Here is a 22,272-nt window from a genome sequence, read left to right on the forward strand (position 1 = left end):
CCAACCCAAGGCATTCTATTATTCTGCATCTGGGGTGTTGGGCTGCACCTTTAAAGATTTCATATAATAACTGGGCACACAACAGACAGCCAAACTTTAAAAGATCCTGCTGTCTTCTGAGCTGGCTACTCACTCCTGTCTCTGTACTTTTGGTGTTTGTAAAACAGCCAAACAATGAAACAGACCCCAAAAACCATTTTCCAGCTTCTTTCAGGGAGGGCACTAACCCAATTTTCTGAGCAGACAGGCAGATGCATTTGTACAAGGGAGAAAATTCACAGCCAGGGGAGGCTGGCAGGCTTTGAAAGATAATTTGTTACTTCTGAAATTAACTGTTTCTGTACCAAGAACCTCACCCACAAGAGAATTCTGGGTTCAAAACACTGCAACCAGAAAAAGCAGGGTCTTGAAAAAATCCTGTCTCCATAAAAATGCATGCAAGTGAGAATGATAAAGGAACACGGTATAATTCTAATGCTTTAACACATATTCACTTTATCATGACAGGGATGTCCTTCAGAAGTTTTGGAAACAAGGTGGCATTACCACAAAAGCCAGAATTACATCTGTTGGAGTCAGAGACACAGAGTGTGTGCCCTTATCTCTGATACCTGGCTCTGACATCCAAGAAAACACTGAATTTCATATAACACTATAAAAACAACTGTTAAAGTTAAATAGAAAAACTAGGAGTGCAAGTGTATAAATTAGTTTTCTTAAGTCACTGGGTGAAAAAGAGTTTAAACTAGTTTAGAGAACAGAAGACAAGATGGAGGATTTAGGGTGTTGTCTCTTGTCCTTCTTTCTGCTTCATCTTCTTCTTCTGAAGGTTTTTGGGTAGTAGTAGGTGATTGGATAAAGAATGCCGCAGTGCAGCACACAGGTGTTGAGTCATTGGGTCACTAAGAAAAATAATTTATGTGTCTATTGTTAATTGGGTGAAAATAAATATAAAGATAAAAGAGCTGCATATTTCGGGGCCATTTTGTGCCATTTGAGCCAATTTGAGCCAGGCGATGGTGGGTTGAACTTGAGCAGAAAGTCTGGGGAAGACCTGCCAAGTCTTTTGATAATATATTAATAAACACAAGAAATAAGAGCCTAATGAGCCTTTGGAGTATCCTTCCTGTCACAGAACTAAGATAAGCGAAACTCCCCATGAGGGAGTATCCCAAAAGAACTCAGCCCTGAAAAGACCGAAATCTCCCACATCAACATCAGCCAGAGGAACTTCACATTCTCTTTATTCCTGCACACATTGTGCCCTCACCTTCTCCTCTGAACACTGGTGCATTTCCAAAGCTGCTTCAATAAGAAGTGGATCAAAGCCCTTCTCACAAAGCTGTCCATGTACAAACAAGTAATCCAAAACCTGCGGGGAATGAAGAAAAGAAACTAAGCTTGCAGAGCATCATTTGCAACACATGGCTGAATATCATCTTTGTACATGCAGAGGGGCTCAGCATGACTTTACCCCAGGCTTCACCAAGGACTTAGATCAAGTCCTTCCCCAGTAGATCTGAGACAGTCTTTATGCAAGCCATTGTTCAGAGAAAGCAGATGAGCCCTTCTGTCCTCCTGTGTTCTCCCACCAGCTCTGAACATCATCTGCTCTAGTCAAAACAGTCTCACAAGCCAATCTTTAGAAGTTTAACTGTGCTTTTTATACTACAAGTTTTTAAGATAAAACTGTAGATTCAACAGTCAAGATGTCTCAGCTTTTAGCTTCCTCTCAGCCAGTCACAAGAGCTAATGCAATCTGAAAGCATTCAGGCTTTAAAGATCAATTCAGCATACTAATGAGTGAGATGCAAATCCCAGCTCACACGCACAGAAACCACTGCCAAATTTCTTATCTGTCTTCAGTTTTGAGAGGTAGGGGGAAATGTCTGATAGGTAATGTTAGGTCCACAGAACACAGCTTGCAAGTACAGCAGGATTTAAAACCACCATTCTAAGGGACATTTTTTTCATTTGAAAATACAGTTCACTCCAGCACACAGTTTAAATCACTCTCAATGTGTAGGTAGTGGGCAAGCAGATCAGCTCCACAAGGGGTCACTGGGACACTCCTCCTCCCCAGGCAACAGGCACAGTCCTTCCAGGCAATGCTCTGCACACAATCCACCTTGGGTTTCCCACACAGCAAGTTTGGCCACACTTTTCCTGCTTTAAAATGTTTGAAGTGGATCCAAGACACAGAGCCATGCTTCACCCTGCAGTGCTTAATGTTTAATGACCTGGTTTTAGCAAGTGTTTGAGGCAACACATGAAGAAGGAAGCAACACAGCACACAAAAGAAAGTTGGTCAGTGGTGCCTTGCAAGAGGCTTTCAGGGATGTTGTAAGCCTGCAGGGGCAAAATCCCTCTCTACAAGTACAGACATCAGCATTGCAACCCATGCTCAGAACAAGGGAAATTGGCTGGTTTTTTTGTCACATGGCACTAAGCATGGCATAGAGCCATGCTAAGCTTCCTTTGGATGGTTTTGTGGCTTCTGGGAAGGCCCAGTACCTCTCCCAGCTTGACATGGAACTAAGGGTCCATCCCAAGCTCAGTGCAGCTCTTATCCAGCACCCACAGGTGTGGTTGACTCAGTCTCTCATCAGAAACAAGTGTGGACACTTTTCTTTGGTTTTGGGAGCCTTTATTACCAGCTGACAACTTCTCTAATGGTTAACATCACAGCAGTTACAGGCTGCAACCCCTTGTTAGAATAAATATATTCCCCCTATACATTTTGCAAACTTAGGTTTGTTTCTCAGCAGAATCAGCATCCAATCAAGGGTTTCTTCCCCACTGCACAAGCTCTTACCTGGTCTATGTTCTGTCCCTTCTTCTTCATGGCTTTCAGGACATCTTCAGGTGCATATCCCATGTTGATGACTGTCTCTATGCACTGTCTCTCACTAGCAGAGAGGTCCTGCTGTAGTTCAGGAGCGGGGTCACCTGACTGCTTTGTGCAGCTGGTATTATTGGGCACTTTAGACACTGGGAAATTTTGGGGTGTTACCTAAAGGGGAAAATCCAGAGGCTGAGGTGATGGTCATCTTCTGCATCCCCTCATCCTGTTTCTGGCTAGTGCAGAACCAGGATACCCCATGTAATTAATCCAAGAGGCTTTCTAGGCTGTCCTTGGGAAGTTACTCACTGTTAGGATGAAACTAAGCAGTGCACAGTCTGATTCCCACCATACTTTTTTAACCCTCAAAACAGCAACCAATAACCCAGATTCTTTCCAATATACCCTCTCCTACCAGTGGATGAAAACCTTTCAGTACTCAACCATATGATATAGTCAAACCCTGTACCTCAGCAGAAGCATGCAGATTGCTTCCTTTACCCCAAGTTTACTCATCACCTATGATTTTCCGTACTCAAAGGAACACTACTTCTGGAGATTTTCAGAAACATGATCCAATGCAAACACACAGGTATTTGGGAACTTACCATAAGTATTTTTGTTTCCTTGTAGTCTGGGTGCACCTGTTGGACAATACACAAATAAGATGACTATAAACATTATGCACTAGTGAACAGAATTTGCTACAGCTGGGGAGGAAGGGTTTTATGGGAGAGATCTGGGAATAAGTCTACTATACTAGGGAGACTTGTGGTCTGATCAGGCTTCCACATGTGAGAAGCAAACATTATACAGTTATGTGAAGTTATAGAATAGACATCATAAGGATAATTTCTTCTTTCAGCACTCTATAAAAACAGATTATATGTCAAGAAGGATGTGTCCCCTCTCATAATAATTGTAAGCTTGTTTATTCTGTCACTGTGACTTCTACATGTTCACAAAGCTCAGTGTAACACACTGGCTGAATGATAGTGATAATTTTAAAATCATTGCCTAGAGACTTCCCTTATTTTTTTGACCGTGAGGAGTAAGAGAAACACATACCTCTTTTCTAGTCTCAAAGCACTTCATTTCATACACCTGTGATGGATGCACTCAACCCCCTTAACTAAACCTGCTGTAGTTTGGTACAGGTTCCAAAGGAAGTAAAAGTCTGAGCTGTAGTTCTATGAAACACAAAGGAGCAGAGAGCATCGATGCATATGAGTTTGGAACATGATTGTGCAATTAACACATGAATAGTGTGTGATTTTTCCAAGATGCGTTTATCAAGGATCAAAGAAAGTTGTGGGTTTAAGGAGTCTCATGCATACCTTTCCCATCATATGCAATTTGACTACGAGCCAACCACTTTATCCCATAAATATGACAGTCTAAGTGAGCCACCTTTGAGCTCTCCCTGCTAGGCAGCATGGCTGCAGGGCAGTCTTGAGCTGGGATGCCTCTCAAGGTTGCTCCTGGAGGTAAAGACACTTTTTATCAACATCAGATCTTTGGATGAGTCCAATTTGAATTCTCTCTAAATTGCAACTGGACTGCACACCAGTGACTCTCCTGTTGAGCTAGGATGTCTCTCAGTTTTTGAGATTCCTTACCTGAGGTGGAGATACACTTTATTTCACAACAAATCCTTGGTAAGTGACTGATAGCATGGTGAATTAATACTAATGAAATCCATGTAGCTCATTCCATTAGACATAAACCATTGTCCAAACCTGATACTAAAATTAGACCTAGTTGCACCTAAGCTCTGTCAGGAGTTTAGAAATCAAGGGGGTCCACTATGAACCTTGTAACTCAACAGGAGGGTCTCTCTTACCCCTTTGCATCTTCGGTCTCTGTGTAAATTATTCTAAATCAATTCTAACTTGATTTTCTTTTGTATGTTTCGTCCATGTAGTAAGTAATAGAGTGAACTTTGCCATCAAACTCTGTTAAATTACACTTTTATGAATTTATATTAAAACCAGTTTTGCTAATACTTTTGATGATGATTCTTTAAGTGACTTAAATCACTTATCCACACCATCACCATATATGAGCAAAATGCCACACTGGCTAAAAAGAGCATGTGATTTTTCTACCAGTGCCCAACACTTGGTCCCATTCTCAATACACCACCAAGGCTGGATAATGCTCCTTGCTGTACACCTGTTCCATTTCTGCAGAACCAGGCTGCCAGAGGGCAGAACCAACCCTCCACTTTATATTACTTGACCAAAGTGCAAAATCAGAACTCTGCCCTTTTCAATTCATCCAGTTCAAAGTTTTCCTGCATTTTAAATCAAATTTAAAAAGACTGTAAGAAATTACTTTGGACCAAAGGCCTATGTTTATTGCCTTTCCTTAATATCTTTTTAAGCCAACATAGCTTGCTTGAAAACTTGTCTACATCTTTCAGAAAAGCCTTCTTTGGGCCCAAACGGAAAAAACAAACAAACAATCAAACAAACAAAAAACCACCACAACAAACAAATATTCATAGAAAAACAATTTTGAGAATATATGTTAGGATTTTGGCAAATTCCATCTATTGGGGGAAGGAAGAAAAGAGGAGGGAAAAAAAAAGGCCTTGTTCTGCATTTCTACCCATTTTCATCTCCAGGGTAAGAATTTATCTTTTAAGACACAAAGCCCAAGAAATCATGTTTGGACTGATGGACTGGTTTATGCAAGAACCTCTCCTCATGGTGGTAGAGGGGTTCAAAGCTCTTCACACACCCCCTTCCTCCAGGCACTTTTGCCAAAGCAAAAAGCACTAGAATATGGGATACACTGAAGTGGGGTTCTGGAGTAGCCCTGAAATCAGCTGGTTATCAAACTGAAGGATGATGCTTTGTTATCAATGCTGCAGCCAGGAAAACCAAAACTGCTTCTTAGATTAGAGATTCAAGAGTCCAGGACCAACTCCTCTTCTTCAATGTACTTGAGCTTGACAGGCTGTGTTTGAGGTCAGTGATTTCCAGTGGAAGAGGGAAACAGCTAAAGGAATTTTGGGGGACAAAGCTAGGACTGGTCATTCAGTAGTCATGCCCCCTTACATCTCAAACTTGGATTTCACTGACCTTCAAGAAGGAAATATACATTACTTTCAGTATGTACTTGTACACTGTGCTTACTTTTAGGGACTTTATAGTCTGGGAGCCCCATCTGCAGCTGGTGTGCCTGCATGCATCATGCTACTGAAGCATTATAAATATATATATATATATATATTCTGAATAGTCTACCAGTAGTGCCCCATCCTCCAGCAACCAGATTTCTTTAAATGCATCATACTAATCAGGTCTCTGATCAACTTTTTTTAATTCTAACCTGTTGACTTCACTAATCATTTCTCCCCTCTGCCAATGCTGCAAAATGAAAATTAGTGAGCTTAAAAAACACCAAAAAAACCCAAACAAAACCAACCAACTAAGACAAAGAAAAATCCCACCATAAACACACTGAGGAGAGCAGAACACCCAGAACAGAATCAATGCACTCTCAGAGAAATCACAAGTTTATTTCCATCCAAAGAACCCTAGATCAAATTCACTGGTAAATCATAAACTCCAATGGAAACTCCACATCCAAAGTTAGAATTTTTAGTCTTGTGAGGAAAAAAATTCTATATAAAATCACTGTGAAACACACTGGGACATATAATTGTTCTGAGGCTTTCTAAAAAGGACAGGCTTATTCTTGTGTAACCTTGAAGGGAGATATGCCCCTTCTACTCCCAGTCACAGAGATGACTGTGACTTCCTTCTATAATTTTCACATTCTGAGGACTTTTGTTACATTTACTTCAATTACAGTTTCAAAATTTTGTTACATTTACAAATCATGTCCAAGGAAGAACTGGACATGGCACTCAGTGCTCTGGTTTAGTTGACAAGGTGGTGATCAGTCAAAGGTTGGACTCAATGATCTTAAAAGTCTTTTCCAACCTAAATGATTCTGTGATTCAATTTCTTGCAACTCAGCTATCCTTTTCCAGCCACTGGGACCATATTGTGGAAATATGAAAAAGTACATTCTGAAGTCTAGTTCTGTTGGCATACCTATTTCTTGGTTTGCTCCTTCCAAAGTAGAAACAGTTTCAAATGAAGATCTTTATTACTTCTCCTAATACTAAGACTATTTTTTGTTTGTTTATCAGATTGTATCTTTCCTTACAGCATTCTTGAGAATATACCTTCCCTCTTAGTCTTTAATAAGTTTTAATCCAGCATAGCGATTTGGATAGTTGAGTGAAAATGTGGTCATCTAGTTGTAAGTGATCTTTCATGTTAATCCCTAGAGATGTGTCATACTTCAAGTTTTCACCTCTGAGCTACATATGATGATAGTCACCTCTCAAACCTGTGATCTGTAACAGTGAGCAGTTGCTCAGCATGCTGCTGCTTCTGCCCAAGTTTACTGTATTAAATTTGTTCTAGTGATCAATAAACAGCTGTTTTCCTGTGCTGACAAATACACTAGTTGTCAGAACACTGCAATTCGCAATTAATGCATTAATGCATTTACTTAAGTCTGAAAAGAGATGAGAGAACAGGAGAGCAGCAATGTCACTTGCTTCAGAGCACATGGTGTCGCAAAACCCTGTAGTATGTCAGTAAGGCCACAGAACCACCGAAGCATCCTTTATATTGGACGGAAGCAGCCAGATTATTTTAGAGCCAGCTAGAGAATTTGACAATACAACTTTCCCTAGGCTTCATGAGTACTAGTGTCCAGATCTTAGGTTCTTTGGGGGAAAAAAATAACAGGTTTACTGATGTGCTGGTTTTGGCTGGGGTAGTTAGTTTTCTTCACAGTACCTAGTATGAAGTTGTGTGCTGGAAAGACTGTTGATAACATAGAGGGGTTTTTTATTATTATTGTGGAGCAGGGTTTGCAGTGTCAAGACCTTTTCTGCTTCTTGTACTGCCCTGCTAGTGAGGAGGATGGGAATGCACAAGTTGTGAGGAGACACAGCTAGGACATCTGACCCCAACTGACAAAAGGGATATTCCATACCTTATGACATCATGCTCAGTATATAAAGACAGGGGAAGAAGGAGAAAAGGGGGAGACATTTGGAGTGATGGCATTTATATTCCCCAAGTAATTGTTATGTGTCATTTCACAGCTGTAAAATAGCTGAACACCTGACTGCCCATGGGAAGTAGTGAACTAATTCCTTGTGTTGCTTGGCTTTTGCACACAGCTTTTGCTTTCCCTAGTAAACTGTCTTTATCACAGCTCACAAATTTTTTAGCTTTTACCCTTCCGACTCTCTCCACATCCTGCTGGCAGGGGAATGAGCAAATGGCTGTGTGGGGCTTGGTTGTTGGTTGGGGTTAAACCACAACAGTCCTTTTTGGCACTCAACATGGGGATCAAAGGGTTCAAAATAACGGATTTGATTGGAATGTGCTAGGACAAATTTATAGCTGTTAGTGTTGTTTATCATTTGGCAGGCTCCTGCGCTTGCTATGGGCTCGCTTGCCTGACTATATTAGAGTCTAGTGCTCACTAGTGGCTGGTTTTTGCTTATGCTGCTTGCTGTAGTGCTGTGCTGCTCATCACCTCACTGTATTGTGCCTGGGAATGTTTAGATAACAGCAATGATGATGTGCCTGGGCTGGCAGATGGCCAGGGCACTGCTGCTGTAATGGACAGGCTGGAACTCCAGTGTGAACTCGAGTTGAAGGGACTGTGACCTATGGATGAGTCTACACAGGAGCAGAGATCCACCTGCAGCCTGTAGAGGAGCCTCACACAGGAGCATGTGGATACCTAAAGGAGACTGTGATCCCATGAGAAGCCAGCACTGGAGCAGGCTCCTGGAAGAACCTATGGAGAGAAGAGCCCATACTGGAGCAGGTTTGCTGGCAGGATTTGTGAGCCCATGAGGGACCCACACTGGAGCAGTTTGTGAAGTGCAGCCCATGGGAAGGACCCACATTGGAGAAGTTCGTGGAGGACTGTCTCCCATGAGAGGGACCCCATGCTGGAGCAGGGGAAACAAGACTTCCTTGCAGTCTGTGATGCAGACCATGGTGAGGAAGCTGTCCCCCTGCAGCCATGGAGGTCTATGATGGGGACTCTACTAATGGTGGACTCTAGTAGGAAACCCCTTGTTGCAGCCAGGCTGGGAACAAGAGGAATTCATTGCAATGTTAAATGCTATAACCTGGCCCAAAAGGACCAGAGGTGGAAATTGTAATGGATATACCTTTAAATTGTTGCCAGACATTATTTGAGTTGTATGTTACAGGAATTACTATAACAGTGTCATGGTTTAAGCCCAGCTGGAAATTAAACACCATGCAGCCACTCGCTCAGTGTAATGGGGAGAAGAATCAAAGTAAAACTTGTAAGTTGAGAAAAGAACAGTTTAATTATTGAAAATAAAGTAAAATACAGCAATAATGGCAAATCATGATGATGATAATAAAAAGGGAAAAAACAAGTGATGCAAAATGCAATTACTCACTACCTGCTGACCGATGCTAGAACCCTCCCCCCCCCGAACCCAAATTGGCCCCCTGTAAGAGATGGTCCAAAGATTCCCTCATCTGTCTCACAACCGTCTCAAGGACAGAGACTGAGACACTGAATATCACAAGGGACTTGGTTTGGGGGTTTGGGCCTAGCTGAGATGGATGTTTGCTAAGTGATTGTTTGCAGGTGGTTGCACAGTACACTGCTCTCATTCCTGCTGGTGAGCAGAGGCTTGTGCGTGGTAACCTGTGCAACGGGTTTTCCACGACACATTGCCCTCGTTCCTGCTGGTAAGCAAAGACTTGCAAGACATGGATCACTCTGTACCCCACACCTGCCCCCCATGCAATGGAATTCATCACAATGATCATCAATCTCATCTGTTTTTGGCCCTGTGCCCCTCGCTTTGTGAAAGACTATAAAATTATACCCCAAACTTACCTTCCTTTGAGATCTCCCCAATGGACAGAAGACTCTGTCGTTGGACGGCTGAGTCGACTTCGACGTTGGTAGCTATAATCCCCTTACTCTCTTTTCCTTATGCTTTGCTTTCTCCTTTTTCTCACTCTATCGCATATTAGTGCTGATGAGCACTCAATAAAGTGTGTTTTGCTGTTTAAGTCCTTGGTTTGCTGATAATCTTTTGTACTCTAAGACCGACTAAAAGAACCACATCACAAATCCCACCTTGCGGATTGTGACATAAATTGGCGTCACGGACAGGATTCTGAGAGGCAGAAGGGGTTACAGGTTGTTGTGCAGTCTGTATCAGGGGAAGGACATTTTGCTTCAGCTGCCCCTAGCCTGCCAAGCTGGTGAGCAGTGTCTAGAAAGCAATAGAGGTGACTTGAATTTCTCACAAACTGCACACGCCCAGGTGAAAAGCACCCCTACACTCGTTTGAGGGCTCTGTCTTCAGAATTTTACAAGGGATCTTTGAGTACAAAAGGTGGGACTTACTGATTTTTTATATGCTGACTGCTTGGTGTAGCGGAGAGACAACCTGAATTTTAAGATAAAGGGGTGCCTCCTAAGCAGATTTGGTCTCTCCACCCACGGCAGGGGGGAATGCAGCGTTGGCTGCGTCTGATGTAGTGTGACTGAGTTTTACCTCCCTATAGTGGTTCTGTGTACTGTTATGTGTTTTCTGATGAATTTTGACTGCTTGGTGTAGTGAAGAGACAACCTGAATTTTAACATAAAGGGGTGCCTCCCAAGCAGATTTGGTCTCTTCACCCATACAGGCTGCGTTTGTGCGTAACTTAAGTCTTACCTCCCTGTAGTGGTACTGGGCCCATCACACACAAAGATGAGTGAACACTCTGAAAACTCTAGTATAAAAGATAAAGCTGCATTCATTGCTTTGTTAGCAAAGCACAATACTAAGCCCTCCCCAGACGGGGAAGAATGGGCTCAAAATAATTGGTTCAACCTGGAAAATGTAACTGATAGAATTTGCTCCCTGCAACATGAGTCAAAGTTCAAATTTGGCCATAATAAAACCATATTTTGTTCCGTATTGGGAGCTTGCCTTACATCAGCTGTAGAGGCTAGTATGAGACGAAGGCAGGAAGAAAATGCCATTATACAATCCCTACAAAATTTCGTTGAAAGTTTGCAAAATTAAATTCATTTCTTACGAATTGCTCTGAGTGAAGAGTGTGCCAAAAATTCAGAGTGTGCTGATTCCTTTAAGGAGACGCTGGAAAAAGAAACTCCTCAGATAAATCACATATATCCTCAAGCAGAATTACATTTGGTAAAAAATTGTGGTGAAAACGGTTGCTCCCAAATAAGACCTTTGATTAAAACAGAATATAACTATGTCAATGATGAAGATCTTGATCCACATATAACCACTAAAGAAATCCTGTACACTGCTACTGAGTTAGCCAAACTAAAAAAGGAGTATGGGTGTCTCCCTCACAAGTCAGAGACAGAATACGTATTTCGAGTGTCTCTCACAGGGGGAGATCAAATTTGATTAACAGAACAAGAAGCAAGTGGTTACTGGGGACATGGTGTTTTCTTAACAACAGGAGATAACCGCAACCCATGGTCCCTAACACAGCGAGCTGCATATTGGGCAGGGGGACTTAACCCCCTAGAAAAGGGAGATCCTGTAGCTCTAACCAGACCAAATTCTAGAAAACATTCATAAGGCAGCTTGTCTACAACTGATTCACGAAAGAAAATTAATTGTTGCTTCTGAATCACCAATGTTGTTACCCGTGAAGGCTGAAATTATGACCCCTTTAATTCATGGCCTTCCAGAAGCGCTTAAACCCACCACTATCCTTCTCCAGAAAACGATAGCTGCCATAAGCCCAATAGAACGACTGGATAGGCTTCTGGAAAACCCAAATAATAAAAGTAGATCTGTTGATCCTGGGTTTTCTCCGTACACGAGTCCTTCACCACATACGAACTCACAACTCAATTTAGCTGCTGGAAATCACAAAATTTGGACATGGAGTGAAGTTGCAGAAGAGTTACTAAACTATAACAGAAAATATGGTCCTGTAAAAACCCCAGAGGAAAAACTAGAAAGAACAAAGGGTGTTAGGCACATTGCCCCTCCCAACATAAAACCAGAAAAGGGTAGGCAAATTTCTAGCCGACAGTATTGGTGGGACTTGGAGCTGAAAAAAGGGATACCAAAGGGGTTAATGGATAACCTACCATTTGAAAAATTAAGTAAACTGGTTTCTCGGTGTCAGGATTCCAGCCCCATTGTACCAATCGCTCCACCTTCCCCTCAACCTACTCCAGGCAGTGAGCCAACAAAGCCTTATGCACAGTATCTGGGTAGTAGGCCAAAGCAACATCACTCACAGGTTCTGGACAGTGAGCAGAAACAATCCCAAAGTTTAGCAATGGAATTGAAACATTTTCAGAAGCAGGGAAACTTGAACCCCCATCTCTAATTGAAGGTGAGCATAGAGATGGGGGGGCAATTGGATATATCTTAGACAGCTCACCCGCAATCGACAAACTGGAGATTTATTAATAACAGCAATAGTTGGTCCCAAGCGAACACTGGTCACTTTTGTAATAGACACTGGAGCCCAAATTTCTGCATTAACAAATGCAACTGCCCAAAAATGTGGAATTGTTCCAATAAAGAACAGGTATTGTGTCCTGAATGCTTTGGGAACTTCAGAAGCTATGAAAATAGCTTTTGTAAAAATTTTATTATCTGGAGAGGAAGAACAATTAACTATCAAAGTAGTGCTTGGAGATATCCCAAATGATTTATTGGGCATGGATGTTTTGGCTGGAAGGCAGTGGGAAGATCAAGACGGCCTATTGTGGTCTTTTGGCACATCACGTCTTAACATTAACTTGCTCCAAGTAGCACCTTCCCTGCCGTACAGCAAAGTCACTAACGTTAAACAATATCCTCTCCCTTCTGGTGCCAAGGAAGGTATCAAAACTGTAATTCAAGATTTACGAGATCAAGGGGTAATAGTTAACACTCATTCCCCTTTTAACTCTCCAGTGTGGCCAGTGCGGAAACCTAATGGAAAGTGGAGACTTACCATTGACTTTCACAGGCTAAATACCAACACAGATCCCCTCACTGCAGCGGTTCCAAATTTAGCTGAATTAATAATATCAATTCAAGAAAAAGCTCACCCATTCATGGCAACTATAGATGTCAAAGACATGTTCTTTATGATGCCTATACAGCCAGAGGACATGGACCGTTTTGCTTTTACTTGGGACGGTCAGCAATACACCTTCACCAGATTACCACAAGGGTACAAACACTCTCCCACCTTAGTACACCATGGTTTGGCACAAGAATTAGAAAATATATCCAAGCTTGAGGATATAGCTGTTTATCAATACATCGATGACATTCTTGTGGGGGGAAAGGAAAAGGAAGTAGTGGGGGAGGTTCAGCAAAAAATAATATCTCACCTGGAAAGCCTTGACCTACAAATCCCCTCAGAAAAAATTCAGAGACCATCACAAGAGGTGAAGTTTTTGGGAACCTGGTGGAAGGGAGGTATGACATGTATACCACCTGATACCCTAACCACTCTAGATCAGATTAAAATGCCTGAATCCAAGAAAGAACTTCAACAAGCTTTAGGCTTGTTAATGTTTTGGAGAAAACACATCCCAGATTTTTCAATAATTGCCAGACCCCTTTATGATTTGTTAAGAAAAGGGATGCAATGGGAATGGACCCCTTCTCAAGAAGAGGCATTGCAATTATTAATCTTTGAAGCAATAGCCTATCAAGCACTAGGCCCCATACATCCCACAGATCCTTTCCAAGTAGAATGGGGGTTTGCTGCTTCAGCGCTGTCAGTTCACATATGGCAACGGGGTCCAGAAGGCCCTACAAGACCTGCTGGATTTTTCTCCCATGGCTTTAAAGATGCTGAGAAGAGATACACCACCTGGGAAAAGGGACTGTTTGTGGTTAGAATAGCTCTCATAGAAGTGGAGAAAATTACACAACAACAACCCATAGTGCTGAGAGGCCCTTTTAAAGTTCTAAAACAGTTACTACTGGGACTCCCCCCCCTGACGGGGTGGCACAGAGGGCTTCAGTAAGAAAATGGTATGCCCAGATCGAACATTACTGTAATATCTTTTCAATAACTGAAGGAGCTATAAAAAATCTGGTCATACAAGAAACCAAGAGCTTGGCTGACAGCCACGAAAAACCTGTTTCTGTAATTAAGGTAGCCCCTCCTTTTTCCCCCGAAAAATCAACAAACTCTTGGTTCACTGATGCTTCTGCCAAGTGAGAAGGGAAGGTATGGAAGTACCGGGCAGTAGCTGTCCACACTTCCTCAGGTGAACAAATAGTTACTGAAGGAGAAGGTAGTGCTCAAGTGGGTGAATTAATAGCTGTTTGGAGCGTTTTCAAACATGAGGCACAGAATACCTCTGTAGTTTATATTTACACTGACTCCTATGCTGTGTTTAAGGGGTGCACAGAGTGGCTCTCTTTTTGGCAACAAAATGATTGGGAAGTAAATAGGATTCCAGTGTGGCAGAAGGAAAAATGGCAAGAAATTTTAAGTATTACAACCCAAGGAAATTTTGCTGTAGGATGGGTGGCTTCACATCAAACAAATGGAGTTTTAGCTGGTAACCTGAACAATGCAGTTGATGAACTAGCAAGAATAAGTCCTCTAAAGGAGGAACTTGTTACAGATGACTGAGATCACTTATTAGAGTGGCTGCATGTAAAAAGACAACACACAGGTGTAAAGGATTTGTATAAAGAAGCTTTTGCCCGTGGGTGGCCTGTTACCAGAGAAATGTGCAAAACATGTATATCAGCCTGTGAGCAATGCCGCAAACGGCTGGAAAGGCACCCTCTGAAAGATGACCCTTTGCATTTAAGAACAGGCAAAGGACTTTGGGACGCATGGCAAGTCGATTATATCGGCCCTTTCAAACAGTCAAGAGGTAAACACTTTGTGCTGGTAGGGGTAGAAATTGTGTCTGGGTTAGTTCAGGCTGATGCTTTTAACAGAGCCACTGGTGACAACACTGTTAAGGCTTTGCAGGGATGGTTTGGAACTTTCCCAAAACCACAGGAAATTCAATCTGATAATGGTTCTCACTTCACTGCTAAAGTTGTGCAAGATTGGGCAAAGGGTGAGGGAATTAAATGGACCTTTCACACCCCTTACTACCCTCAAGCTAACGGGATTGTAGAGAGAACCAATGGTCTCCTTAAGCGACTCCTGAAACCACATGAAGGGAATTGGGATGTTTGATTATGGAAAGCTGTCAAAACTGTAAATGATAGATGGCGGGTGAATGGGTGTCCCAAAATCACTGCCTTTTGCCCAAAAGCTCCTAGCATCATCCCTGCATCATGGGGGCCAGATGATTCTAAGAATCCAGCACACTACCCTGGTCAGCCAGTTTTGGTGGACCTCCCCACAGTAGGGGAAGTGCCACTGATACTGAAAGTTCCCTTGAATAAGTATGCGTGGGTAGCATCTGATGCCCTGGGGAAGGAGCATTGGATAAACACACACTGGATAATTCCTTCATTTTAATCCCCTGCCCCAATGTGGCAGAATCTGTTGTTTCTTTTACTTTCACAGAAGAACTCCAAGGGACATGAAAATTGAATAAGCCATGATAACACTACTAATCCTTCTTTTCATCCTGCCGCAATACCATGGCCAAAACTCGACTGAGTGGCCGTGATCTGAAGCAGTCACCAGCAACTATGCCATAGGACACCACCCTGGAGACCATCAGCAAAATCTAGCAATCATAGTACTGCATAACTCTGAAGTGTACCGCCCGGGTGACTGGGAGTGGGATCAAATGGATTGGGTTAGAATGCTAACAGGAACAATTGGTGAGGAAATTAAGATAGGATGTAGGAAGATAGGAAAATCTCGTTATGAGAAAGCCTCCACCATTACAATTGCCGGTAACCTTCTTGAACCAAATTTAACAAGCAGTTTGCACCCTAATATTTCAACAGAACTTTGTTCCACAGAAGATTGGAAATGCGACAAATATGATCCCCTCATATTGTGTTGCTGCCAGAAGAACATTGGAAACTACACACTAGATCCTAGCACCAACAATGTTAAAAGCACGAAGCTCTGTAGAAGGGAACCCAATGACTGCTGGTACAATTTCACCTTAACCAGACCAGTTTACGTGACCTGCAATTGGCAAAATAACCCAGCTGGCCAATCAGGATTTACAGGTTTAATTCACAGGTTTAAGATAAATGCTGTGGCAAGGCCTATATTAAGTGTGATAATCACATACCATGGTGTGAATACCCCTTTTGTGCTGAATGGCAAAACTAACGTTTTCCCTTCTTTTCTGTTAACTCAAGGTGATGATGTTTCAATACGCTGCAGACTGAGTACCGGATCCCACACTGAGCCTGTACACAGTCAAGTCGCCGGATCTCGTGGCCAGGTTATATCTTGTGAAACTCGGAATCAAGATTGTTGGCTGAATTTAACGGCTGTACAATTGTCCTCCAAAGTTGTGTGTGGTAAAAACAATACCAAATATTGGGGAGAGCTTAATGTTCAGGTTGTAATACCTACCACACAGCCACCAATTAGATTGACTCCAAAAATTTCTGAAATTGGACCCTATGTAATCAGGAAAACTGGCCAACAACAAATGCTTTTTAATCCAGCATGGTCTATCAAACAAGTCAAATTACTAATGCAAAACAATGTCTCAGAGATTCAGCCAGCTTGTTCACCTTTTTTGCAAACTTCCTTTGAGGGGTGGACAACCTGGTTGCGAAAGCGCAATTCTTTTCACAAACGGATGACAAGAGATATAACCGGTGTTGTGGGATCAGGACTAGGAATTTTGAATAGTATTGATTCAGAAGTATTGATGAATAAATTGGCTGTTGCAACTAAAGATTTGACCAAAATACAACAACCACTGAGGTCATCTTTAACTGCTTTGGGAACCCAACAGTGGTTACTATCAAACATATTACCAAATTGGGAAATGGTAAATGTAGATGATCACAAATTAATAATTGATGCACTCAGTGCTACCCAAAACAATGTTTCTCTGGCTCTTAGCTGTATTCAAGCCCAGTTGTGGATGCAGTCGGTTGCTGCATCAATTATCAGAGAGGGTGAAGAAGGCACCTTTCCCACTGAAATTCGGAAATTTTTTTCTAGGGAACTCCCCACAGCTTATATACTGAGCATGACCATTCTGTTTGGAATATCCCTTTGGTCCTTTGGTCAGTTTGAGTCACCTGTACCAGCTATGCTCCCTCCCAGTTTCTTTTGCGAACCTCCTTACTGGCAGAGCATGAGACAAGGGAAAAAGAAGTCCTTGACTAAGGATAAACACGACTTAGCAAAAAACTAAACCATTGATGTGTTAACACCATTCTCATTCTGAATCCAAAACACAGCACTGTAACAGCTACTGAGAAGAAATTAACTCTAGTCCAGCTGAAACCAAGATAAACACGAACCACATGAACCAATGGAGGAGAGAAGCCTTAAAAGCAGCAGTGTCCTGACCTGCAGACTAAGGGAATGATATCTGTGTATTATATCAAAGAATGGGAAGGAGTGGGGTGGTTAATGAGGTTGTATTGGATAGTGTAGGGCCTGCACATGACGTAAATACTGTGGAATAAGGGGTGGAATGTGCTGGTTTTGACTAGGGTAGAGTTAATTTTCTTCACAAGAGCTAGTATGGACTAATATGTTTTGGATTTGTGCAGAAAACAATGTTGATAACATAGAAAAGTTTTTGTTATTGCTGAGTAGCATTTGCACAGAATCAAGGCATTTTTTGCTTGTCTGCTTCTGATTGTCTGTCCAATCCTGCTGGCAGGGGAGTGATCGAGTGGCTGCCTGGAGCTTGGTTGCTGGCTGGGGTCTAACCTCAACATTTACTCAAATTTCTGCTCTTATTCACAAAGACAATAACTGGTGTGAAGTTAAGTGTCCCCAAAATAATTTTGGAACTTGCTACAAGTTTGACGAAATGAAACATCAAATTCCTGTCTCAGAGCTGTACAGCAACCAACTGTAACATTAGTGATCCAAGATGATCCTCAGGACTGCTTTCAGTATCCAGAAAGCAATCCTTCCCTCCTCCTTTACAAGGAAGAGGGTAAATACCAGGTTTCAGACCACCATAATTTTCATCCTTTTAAAAGGTTAGATTTGAAAAAGTATCTCACAAGGAAAATAAATAAATTAAACGTTAAAAACCAAAGACAATTCTAACTCCAGGTTAACTGCAAGCACTTTTTCTCCTGAGTGACAAAGCACAAGTGTTTTTTAGTCTGTGATTGCTTCTATTCCTTGAAAAGCTGGCATTTCCATTATTTCCAGGAAATATATAAACAAACCAAGAAACAAATCTAGAAGAGATTTAATTCAAAACCTAAGAGCAGTTCAGAATCTTATATATCTCAGCTAGATAAGACAATACACAGGACTGTACAAAGATCTCATATGCTTAGCTCAATGGTGTGCAACTATGAACAAGTACCAAAAAGCTGAAAGAGAAGTCACCAGAACTGGTTTAAAAATATCAGATTTAGGGGAATGTGTGAAGTAATAATCTGAGGTTCAGAACTGCCAGCATGAAGACTTGTTTAATTGATCAATTTGCAACATAAATGAAGAGGAACTACCAAACATGATCTACACATTTCTCCCATTAAATGAACCTAAAACCACAGGACATTTTAGAACCAACATCTGTCTCTGCATCTCCACAACTCCACATCTCCCCAGCAACCCCAACTCTAATCCACTGCGTGTTTACCATAATCGCTGTGCTTTGAGATGATTCTTCTTCTGTACAAACTGTTGATGCAGCCAGGGAAGGCAGTCTGGATGAAGAGGATAATGCTGATGCCTCCATGCCACTTAGAGAAGAAAGATCCACCATATGGTGTCCATTCAGTTCACTGGTTTTACTCTGAGCACAGGTCTGCAAAGAGCTAAGCAAAGTGCCATTGTGGAGACAGGTAGTGCTGTGGAAAGTGCTCATAAGCTTTGATGATTTTTGATCACTCTCATCAGAGTCAAATTTAGGAAAGGACAGGGATTTGATATTGCTCACTGAAGTGATAGGGGACAGGGACACCTTGGAAGACAAGGACATCTTTTCACAATTTCCCAACTGTGGTAAAGTGATAAAGCCATTTGGTTTGTGAACGGGTTTGAAGTCCAACGTAGCCCTTTCTATGGATGTCAGAACTTTCTCATCTTGCAACACACACTCAGACTCTACTTTGGGCAAAGTATTATCTAATAGTTGGGCAACAATTGGCCCAGTAGAACCAACATGAATTTCAAGAATATTTTTTAATTCTTCCTTATCATTAATAGTTTTTAATTCTAGTTTGTCAAAAGGGTCTTCTTCACATTCAAAATCAGCTGGGTTGAAGTCTACTTTTGGATGAGGTGGACTGAGAACCTTTTGCTTCACAGCACTGCTGTTGGCCGGTGTGGGAGTAAGAATATTATTGTGCTGCAGGCTAGCGAGGATGGGGTTAATAGGAGGAGGCATGATTTCAGGGCAAGGTCCCTCTGAGAACCCCATTTTGGTGATGTCCTCTGAAGCTGCTTTTGAGTTTGCTAGTGCTTCTTCTGCCTTGTGTTCAGCTTGTCTCTGGGCAGCTTCAAATTTTTTTATATCTTCAGCCCATTCAATTGTTTTCTTTTCCAGTGAGAAGTCATACTAGCCAGGGGTAGAAAGAAAAAGAAAAGAGAAGAAAGATAAATTATATAAGGATCATAGCCACTACTTCTAACAGCAACATAAGTAATAAGAGCTACATGAATTACCACGGACAAGCATCAATTTTACCCAGCACCTCTTGTTTCCCAGTATATCTTGTCTGTGGGTTTACAGACTGACAAAACTAAAAGACCTCAGAAATAGTTCATTTTGTCTCTAGAACTGTTGTAGATACATATTATATTATTGGCTTTTCGCAAATATTAAAATTAATGTTACATGTATAATGTTGGAAAACTTTGCTGTATTACTATAGTTTCTTTTATTTCTGTTATTGACAAAACTTAGAAATAGTAGTGTAATACATATATATACATATATATGCATATGTTAAGCTGTAGCATTGTATTAAAATAAAGACTATTTTGTTCATATAACCCAAAGACTGAAAAGATAGTCAGAAACTCCCACCTGCATTGTTAGATTATCTTATCCAGGTGAAGACAGCAGTGACTGAAGCTCTAAGGGAGGAATTGAACCTCTGTTATAGGGAAGTGTGAGACTCAACGGAGCCAAGAAGATTGATCTATTGGGGGGGGCGGGAGTTGAAGCTAAACAAAGGAACATCTAAAACTTAAGAAGGTTTGAATCATGCATAAGCATTTAAGAATATGCAAAAGATTTCTGTTTTAAAGGGACAATCCTTTTTTAGTAAGGTGTGCTTGTCAGGAAAATTAATCCACAAACACCAGAAGTTTATGTCCAAAAAGGAGACAGAGGAGTCCTTTTACTTTATTCAAATAAAGGGAGAGACCCCAGGGGAATGCCCCATGGCCTCTCCCTTTATTTGAATAAAGTAAAAGGACTCCTCTGTCTCCTTTTTGGACATAAACCTCTGGTGTTTGTGGATTAATTTTCCTGACAAAATGGGGGCTCTTGTCTGGGATATTTCCACCGTCCGGGCCAGCATGCAGCGAGAAGAGCTGAAGGCATGCCTCACCCAGTTTTAGTGATCAGCTCCCCTTGGTGGTGCCCGGCACCAGGTGATCAGTTGGGTTCCTGAGACTGTCCAGGAGACAGACGAGTGGCAGACCAGGGGGGTCTGTGAAGAGTCTGCAGGGAAGGACCTCTGAAAATCTCACCAGTGAGTAAAATGGGATCTTCAGGGAGCAAACCTTGGAGGGCACCCATGGAGAGTAGCACAGTAAAACAGGGCACCCATGGAGGGTTGCAAGGGTAAAGCCAGGAAGGGGCTCCGCCAAAAGGGATGATGATACCAAAATATCTCTGAAGAATCCCGTGGAAGGATGTGGAGTTGGTTTACACATTCTCCCAGAGGTAATTAGGGATACAGTTGCCCAAAGGGGGCAATAAGGGAAAATCAAGAAGGGGTCTTGACACTCCATGCCCGGGGGGGCAATAAGGGGAGTTGAAAAGGGGTCTCGAGAATCCACACCTGAGGGGTCAACAAGGGGAGTTGAGAAGGAATCTTGACAACAGGGGATGGACGGATCGTGTTGGTGTGTTGGAACAGAACTGGTTAAAGGGGAGTGTGGAGAGATATGGTTCAAGCAAGGAGCGGCAGGACCAGGCACAGAGATGTGGGACTGGGAGCATGGGCTGGGGGCCTGTCAGGCTGCCAAGACTCAGCACCGGGCAGTGCCTGATCCTGCCAGGCCCGGGCAAGGGCAGTGGTGGCTGCTGGCCCCATGAAGCTGTGGTACTCTGTTGTAATATTTTATATATTAGTAAAGGCCTGTCTGCACAAACCAGCCTTTAGAATAAGTCGTGATATTAAAGGCTAAAGTCCTTGAAACTGTCCTGCAGAAGAGAGAGTAAAGCAAAACAATATCCTTGTGTATAAGAGAAAAAATGTAAACCTACATGCATTAGCCAATAGTAACTTGCTTAGCCCACGGACCCTGTAGAACCCTATAAAAGGTGTGCTAAAGATAGAAATAAACGGCGTTTACTTTTACTTCTGTGAAGGGTTGTGAATAGCTGGCGGTCTCTCAATATCTGGCACTTCGAACAGGACACCCCGCGGGCAGCAGGGCTTCAACGGGCCCACGCACGGTGGGACGAAGACTTGGACCGAGGTTGGTGGAGCGGATCTGAGCGCAGATAGACGCTGCCTTGGATCGGTACCGGATAGGCGACCCGCGGAAAAAGGGGGCAGGTCGCTGGGGGAGTCCGAAGGCAGAGGAGTAAGTGAGGGGTCGCTACCCTCCCCCCACCGTGGCCGCATGAAAAATGGATGTGGAGTCTGCAGCAGCTAAAAAACTGCTTCTTAGTATTGTCATTAAACGAGGTGAAGCAGCCAGGGAAAAGGACCTGGAAAAGCTCATTATATGGGCTGATGAAAATTGGCGCTTTTCGGTGCCCCCGCTGCTTTTTGCAGTGGCAGAATGGATGGATATAAGGGATCTGATGTGGGAAATGGCAATCACAGAAAAGAGCAAGGACACTCTGTATCTTGGTCCAACTTGGCAGGTTGTAATTACTACCTTAAAAAACAGAAAAGCGAAATATGCTGAGGCTGTGAGCCCCGTAATTCTACCTGCATCATAGCAGCAGACGCCTTTACCTTCCACTGCTGGGCGAGCGTTTCTATCTATGCTGCCCATGGAAAGAGGGAGGGAGAGTCAGAGAGAAGAAAATAATGAGAAAGAAATTCCACAGCAAATGCTGAAACAACAGAATCTGTTCAGCAACGGCAGGAT

General features: G+C 42.4%; 1 protein-coding gene and 1 pseudogene across 3 annotated transcripts in view; one reads left to right on the forward strand and one right to left on the reverse strand.

Annotated features, from left to right (window-relative positions):
* LOC148183429 (ubiquitin-associated protein 1-like) overlaps positions 1-22,272 on the reverse strand; it is a 99,191-nt gene that overhangs the window by 3,884 nt on the left and 73,035 nt on the right. For all 3 annotated transcript variants that reach the window (XM_088061523.1, XM_088061522.1, XM_088061524.1), the window contains 4 exons: positions 18,629-19,549; positions 3,451-3,486; positions 2,816-3,013; positions 1,271-1,372 (listed from right to left, as the gene is read on the reverse strand). In XM_088061523.1, the coding sequence (XP_087917649.1) occupies positions 1,271-1,372; positions 2,816-3,013; positions 3,451-3,486; positions 18,629-19,549 (1,257 nt within the window). The remainder of the gene's footprint in view (positions 1-1,270; positions 1,373-2,815; positions 3,014-3,450; positions 3,487-18,628; positions 19,550-22,272) is intronic.
* LOC148183430 (uncharacterized) lies at positions 9,802-12,119 on the forward strand (annotated as a pseudogene).

This window comes from Pseudopodoces humilis, chromosome 12 (assembly GCF_049639895.1).
Source record: "Pseudopodoces humilis isolate 2021_Gansu_Grassland_sample_001 chromosome 12, ASM4963989v1, whole genome shotgun sequence".
Taxonomy (NCBI): Eukaryota; Metazoa; Chordata; class Aves; order Passeriformes; family Paridae; genus Pseudopodoces; species Pseudopodoces humilis.